The 7,894-nt window shown below is 30.6% G+C and overlaps 1 protein-coding gene across 1 annotated transcript in view; it reads left to right on the top strand.

The window, feature by feature from the left end:
- LOC144956372 (uncharacterized) overlaps positions 1-7,894 on the top strand; it is a 32,361-nt gene that overhangs the window by 7,805 nt on the left and 16,662 nt on the right. The window contains exons 3-5 of the mRNA XM_078886870.1: positions 3,349-3,390; positions 5,224-5,277; positions 6,751-6,807. Coding sequence (XP_078742996.1) covers positions 3,349-3,390; positions 5,224-5,277; positions 6,751-6,807 — 153 coding nt within the window. The remainder of the gene's footprint in view (positions 1-3,348; positions 3,391-5,223; positions 5,278-6,750; positions 6,808-7,894) is intronic.

Genomic DNA, 7,894 nt, shown 5'->3' with positions numbered 1-7,894 from the left:
AGAGAGAGAGAGACTCAATAGATAGATGCATAGATAGACTCAAGAGATAAAATGATAGATAGATAAATAGATGGATAGATAGAAAGGTGATATATATATATATATATATATATATATATATATATATATATATATATATATATATATATATATATATATATATTCACAGTCACGACATAGGCGCAATTTAAAAACAAAAAAACGACATAACATTCATAAATTTTCGTATTTTTCATATTGGAACTATTTTTACGTTAAAAGTTCGTAATTTTCGTAATAGTTATAAATATGTTCCATATCTTTTGGGCGTATTTACATTACATTACAACAATGAGATAACATAACCTTTATTGTGCGAGGTCAGAATTGTAAATAGGTACCTGGTGAGTTGAGAGTATAACAATGAGATAACATAACCTTTGTCTGTTGGATGTCTGACCTGATATTTGGAGAGAATTTACATTGCAACAATGAGATAAAATACGATTTTTTTCATATCTTTGTATTTATTTACTTTGCGGGGCGAAGTGGCCGAGTGGTTAAGGCATTGCACTGTGACCCGGATAACCCGGGTTTGAGTCCCGCTTCAGGCACTTTCGTTTTTTTTCCTTGAGCAAGATTATTAACCCCCAATTTGCTCACTTGGACAACATGGGCGATTCCTGTTGACATCAGACATCTTGTTTGATGAGTTATCTCTATTCTTTCGTGGAATGCCTAGGCGACGATATCTTACGATGTCGTGGCGAAAAAGGCATAATTTTTTGTTGTATTTATTAAACGAGTTATTTTCATCGTGCCCAATAACACAACAATCTTGCGAGTATGTGTTATTGCACGATAAAAATATAACGAGTTTAATAAATATAAAGAAATGAAAAAATACGTTTATTCCACCCCTCCAAATAAGATTATTAGATATTTTGTAACCAAATGGTATGGTAATAGTACTTCTATTCACCATAATTTGTATCTTCTTCTGCTTGAATGACAATTTAACTCAAAACTAAAAAAGTTGGATTTGTATTCATGCGCACCAAAATATTATTTTTGATTACCAATCAGCTGTCTTTTACCTCTAGTTTCCCCACCAATAGAGCAGTATAATTAGGTGCCCCAAACGTAAACAAAGGTCTAGAAGCACATGGCAAACCACATGTTCCTGTCTTGACAGCTCAAGTTCCAATGTAAATTATAGAAAAAAATAACCTTTAAAATTTGGCTGTTAGGTGGCAAAAGAAACACATATTCATAAATACTCGATCATGTATCAAATAATGTCTAGATATGGATATTTTATGGAACAAAAGGTAAAATTTATCAAAAGTTACAGTCTATCTATTTTTAGACCGGAGCAAATTATTGCGCTGGTGTGAACAAAACGAGAATTATTCGGAGCCTGATTTTCAGAATAATTTAGTCTTATATTATTATTTCTGCAACTGTAAGATTTTATGTAAACATATTTTCAATACTGAAAGTGTATTGCCTACAACTCAAACTACAAAATTGGGAGACCTATCTTGTGCGTAAATTTTCCGGCCCCTAACGAAAATCACTAGCAACTTGTTATTGTTTACGTTTGGGGCACCTAATTATACTGCTCTATAAAATGCACTAAAATGTCCGGCAATCGTAGAATAACAATTTTATTCAACGAGTTCAAAGAATTATTTAACGATTACGTATTTACTAAGAAAGATAGAGTTTTCCAATGAGAGGGGTGGAATAACATAAATTTTATGTAGAATGGCAGAATTTTAAATAAGTACCTGTTTTTTAAAGAGTATTTCCACAACAACAATGAGAGAGCATACCATTTTTATGTGATGTTAGGATTGTAAATAAGTACTCGGTGGTTTGAGAGTATTTCCACTACAACAATGAGAGAACATATCATTTTTATTGGATGTTAGGATTGAATAAGTGCCTGGTGGTTTGAGAGTATTTTCATTACGACAATGAGGGAACATATAATTTTGTGGGATGTTAGGATTGAATAAGTGCCTGGTGGTTTGAGAGTATTTCCATTACGACAATGAGGGAACATATAATTTTGTGAGATGTTAGGATTGAATAAGTGCCTGGTGCTTTGAGAGTATTTCCATTACGACAATGAGGGAACATATAATTTTGTGGGATGTTAGGATTGAATAAGTGCCTGGTGGTTTGAGACTATTTCCATTACGACAATGAGAGAACATATCATTTTGTGGGATGTTAGGATTGAATAAGTGCCTGGTGGTTTGAGACTATTTCCATTACGACAATGAGAGCATAATATGTTTTGGTAAGATGTCTGGCTAATATAGAAATACCCGGTGGTTTGAGAGTATTTTCATTAAAGGCCAGACCCGTTAACCCATTTTCCACCAGGTAATCCAACGACTATTTATTCAATTTAACCTTCGATAAAATATAGTGTTTCAAATTAATCCAACCCGCGACTATTCATTCTGTATAATCTTCACTTTAATGGGGTTTCAAATCAGTCAATCTAACAGCATCTATTAATGATAATAATAATAATAATAATAATAATAATAATAATAATAATAATATAATAATAATAATAATAATAATAATAATAATAATAATAATAATAATAATAATAATAATAATAATAATAATAATAATAATAATAATAATAATAATAATAATAATAATAATAATAATAATAATAATAATAATAATAATAATAATAATAATAATAATAATAATAATAATAATAATATAATAATAATAAATAATAATAATAAATAATAATAATAATAATAATAATAATAATATAATAATAATAATAATAATAATATATAATAATAATATAATTAGTAATATATACTTTATTCATAATAAAAATGGAAATTCGTTTACAGACGTGGCATGCATAAAAATGTATAAACAAAAAGTTGAGAATCTATGGCGACAATGTATACATATATGCAAATGCACAAAAATGTAAAACTATACAACCAAGAACTAATAGCGACACTGTATATAGATATATTAATTTGATAAATTGAGATAGCCCATTCATTCTACATAATCTTCACTATAATAGGGTTTCAAATGAGAAATTAGGTTAGAAGTTATCATGAATAATAGATTCTTACACTCTTGCTTGTTTGGATTCCGGAAGTATTCACAATAATCGCTGCATGAATTAGAGAGTTCTATTTAAAAAGTCTAATTTTAGTGAAATTTAACGGTTGAAAGTCCGACGTCACAAATTATTATTGTAAACATGATATCATTACGCGTTGCTATTTAAATGGGGAGGGGAAGAAAAATATAACTTCTTCACTTCTTTCCTGTTTTATTCTTCCTTTCCTTCTTTCTATCCACCAGGTCAAATGTGGGATCTCTAATGACCCATTCATTGGACATGGGGTAGGTGGATGTCTCTCTCTCTCTCTCTATCTCTATCTATCTCTATCCTTTCTCATTCCCTCCATCTCCTATCTCTTACTAATTATTACACATGTAAGGGCTAAATAGGGAATGAGATTAGCGGAAGAGTAGCGTCCCTTAATTGGACGTCACCCATAGTCTGTGAAGTCACCGGCGGAAAAGTTATTAGAGAGAGAACGTCATGTTGGTTGTGCGCATGCGTCTATCGTCCGCCGGTGACGTCACAGACTATGGGTGACGTCCAATCAAAGGACGCTACTCTTTCGCTAATCTCATTCCCTATAATAAATAACTTATAGAACAGTAAAGTTTGCTGCCCCAAACGTATACAATAACAAGTTGCTAGTGATTTCCGTTAGGGACCGGAATAAATTACGCACAATATAGGTCTCCCAATTTTGTAGTTTGAGTTGTAGGCAATACACTTTCAGTATTGAAAATATGTTTACATAAAATCTAACAGTTGCAGAAATAATAATATAAGACTAAATTATTCTGAAAATCAGGCTCCGAATAATTCTCGTTTTGTTTATACCAGCGCAATAATTTGCTCTGGTCTAAAAATAGATAGACGTAACTTTTGATAAATTTTACCTTTTGTTCCATAAAATATCCATATCTAGACATTATTTGATGCATGATCAAGTATTTATGAATATGTGTTTCTTTTGCCACATAACAGCCAAATTTTAAAGGTTATTTTCTTTCTATTATTTACATTGGAACGTGAGCAGTCAAGACAGGAACATGTGGTTTGCCATGTGCTTCTCGACCTTTGTTTACGTTTGGGGCAGCAAACTTTACTGTTCTATAGATTCTTGCATTTCTGTAATGAAAATATAAAGACCAAATCGCTCTCTTTTGTTTTCGTGTTTTTATAGGACATAGTTTATCAAGCCATATGCAAATCAATATATTATATTCAACTGTAATACGATTGAAGTTAGATAATGGCAAGGGAATGTGATAATGATAATCATCCATCACTCATTCTATCACCTCAAACCACCACTTTACTCTGAACAAAACATGTATTTAAAATTTTGGCCAGAAAACTCATCCTCCAAAGATCGATAGATTGAAATGATTCTCATCTTGGCTAAAACTCTCAAACATCGAACTTAACAAAGCCTCAGATTTGAGAGTGTTTGCCAAGATGAAAGTCATTTTAAGCAATCCATACTTGAAGGACGAGTTTTCTGGTTTAAATACGTGTTTTTCAGAGTTTGGCAGAATTATTCATCAACTTAAAAATCACGACTTTAACTTCCTTGGTTATCAAGCCTGAGATTTCCATTTTACACTGTTCAGTTAGTTGATTCTAATAGGATTCAATAGTCTGATGTCACGTCCTACCAGCAACCAGCAGTTTGGTTCTAAACAAAGAAAATCGGTACTTCATGCTGGAGAGAACTTTTTCACATGTCATGTGATCAGAATATGTAAAAGCCAAAACATGATCAGATTTAAAATGTTTTTTCTCCTCTGTATACAATGTTATGCTCGTCGGAGAAGTATTTTATAAGGGGCCCGCCATTGTTCCGATAGTTTAGAACCAGTTACTAGGTTACCATGCGTCATTACAAGGGAAGTGACGTCACGACTGTTGAAGCCTATTGATTTTACCGCCAATACTATAGTATATTTGATTGTTTAAACTATCCACCAAATCTCATGATTACTATACAAAAAAATATTTTCAAATTGCTTATATTTGTCTAATGTATCAAATTTAGTTTCATAAACTCATTACGTTATACAACATTTGTCATTCGTTGAGAACAAGGGAAATAACCAATAAAATATTGACAGGATGACCTCTGCCGCAATGGTGAAACGATTTCTCACCCCTGGTCTGTGGAACAAGTAAGTTAAGGCATGGAGTGAGAATGATGAGAAATAAAGGGGTGAATAGAGAAATGCCAGATGAATACAGAGATAATAAAAATATATTGATATCAGGGAGTCAAGCCCGGGATAAATTGATCTGATACACAACTTGGCGGATTAAAAGAAAACAACTCTCCGTTACTATCTGGCACTTCTGTATTTCACATAAAGAATAATAATGATGATGATGATGATGATGATGATGATGATGATGATGATGATGATGATGATAATAATAATAATAATAATAACAATAATATAATAATAATAATAATAATAATAATAATAATAATATAATAATAATAATAATAATAATAATAATAATAATAATAATAATAATAATAATAATAATAATAATATAATAATAATAATAATAATAATAATAATAATAATAATAATAATAATAATAATAATAATAATAATAATAATAATAATAATAATAATAAATAATAAATAATAATAATAATAATAATAATAATAATAATAATAATAATAATAATATAATAATAATAATAATAAAATAACTATTAATAATAATAATGATAATAAGACACCTGTTGAGCGCTTTCAATGAAACCAAACATCTCACATATCTTTACAGATAATGAATTACGTTAAAGATATGTATAGTCAAAATGAAAAATTGAAACAAAATACAAATTGCTTAAATATTAGTATTCAAACATTACAATCGACATGGTGTAAAATCAATTATGAAAAAGTGGGCTTTTAAAGCAGATTTTAAATTTGAGATGTTCTCGAATTCTATAGTGGGTTGCGGTTACATATTTTCCATCGTTGTTGATATAAATGACTGCTCCACAGATTTCTACACGTTGTTAATAGTTATGAAAATATGAAAACAGGAACTAGACATTAAACGCAAGAGAGTTCCATGAACAGTCGACTTTGGACTTATTTTGATACTTCCGTATATAAATAATAAAATAACTTTGGTTTTATCGAAGTTCCGTACGAATGGCCGACATATTTTACTGGCAAATTCATTTATGATTAATGATCTTATATTAATGACAATACTTTATAAAAACTTTAATACAAATGTCGTCTATTGACATATTATTACGACAGATTAATTTTAAACAATTAAAATTGAATCTAAATAGTCTTTATATTTTATTGATAAATTTAGTAATAATTAATGTCAAATTGATGAAAATTGTCAACATTTATTATAAATAGCGTTATAATGTATTAGCAAATTAATCAATAACTTAAGACAGATTAATAAAAGATTATTATTATATTTTGATACAAATAGCCATTATCTTTTAATGACAAATTAATTGAAGATTAATGCCAGAATAATAGAAAAATTTTGATGAATAATGACAAATTAATTGGTGATTAATGCCAGATTTATATTTTAAATTTCATGATTAATGACCAATAATTTGATTATTAATTCATTGTCCGAATCTATGGCAGATTGGTTGCCTTAAGGTTGGGTGGGAGTTTGATGTCCAACTCATTGATACTTAAGGAGTAAGTTGGTCTATTTCTCTCTCTCTCTCTCTCTCTCTCTCTCTCTCTCTCTCTCTCTCTCTCTCTCCCTCTTTCTTTCTTTCTCTTTCTCTTTCTTTGTCTTTTTTCTCTCTATATATATCTTTCACTTACACCTTTACTTTTGCTCTCTCTCTCTCTCTCTCTCTCTCTCTCTCTCTCTCTCTCTCTCTATCTCTCTCTCCCTATAAGACAATCTTCAATCTTCAATCTTCAATGGCTTGTATTTGCTAAAGACCACCATGGGCCCATCACTGCAAATGTTCAGTTACAATCCAGTAAGACAATAACTACAATATGATTACAGCACAGGTGTAAAATACCATATCTTTATTTACATCCCATTCTTCATTTTAAATCTCTTATATTGTTTTATTATTAACCCTCTCCTTACCAACCATAGGAAAATCGTCACATTCGTTACGATACAATCCAACATTTGTTTTATTCAAATTTCTTATGTACATCATAAAATTTAAAGAAAGTGAGTGTTTGTCTTGCTAAAGAAATTATTCATCGGAAGAACTTACTGCTATTGTTTTTAAGTGATAAAAAATATATTTTTGCGTTAGTTGGGTGTGAAGTTTTGGGGAAAATTCTGAAAATGGCTAGTAAGGAGAGAGTTAATCACGACCTTATCCCTGACTACTTCTCCTAACACTGAAGTTAAATAAAGCAATGTTTGAAGAATATTATAATGTGACTCATTGTCTCGAAACGGTATTATGTCGGACTAGAGTGCGCCAGATGTTGGAAAGTGACATTAAACTGAGTGCACAGATACATGATGAGAAACAGAGGAGTCCGTCGGGATGTCAAAAGGGATCATACGCCTTCAAGAAAGAAGAAGAAGAAAAGAAAGAAGAAAGAAAAGAAGAAGAAGAAGAAGAAAAGAAGAAAGAAGAAGAAAGAGAAGAAGAAAGGAGAAGAGAAGAAGAAGAAGAGAAGGAGGAGGAGGAGGGGAGGGGAGGAGGAGGAGGAGGAGAGAGAGAGGAGGAAGGAGAAAGGAAGAAGAAGAGAGGAAAGAAGAAGAGAGAGAGAAGAAAAGAGAGAGAAGAAGAAGAGAAAA

Source organism: Berghia stephanieae, chromosome 11 (assembly GCF_034508935.2).
Source record: "Berghia stephanieae isolate SIO BIC M18660-M18661 chromosome 11, UCSD_Bste_1.3, whole genome shotgun sequence".
Taxonomy (NCBI): domain Eukaryota; kingdom Metazoa; phylum Mollusca; class Gastropoda; order Nudibranchia; family Aeolidiidae; genus Berghia; species Berghia stephanieae.
The sequence above is the reverse complement of the archived record's forward strand: the minus strand, read 5'-3'. Positions and strand labels throughout refer to the sequence as shown.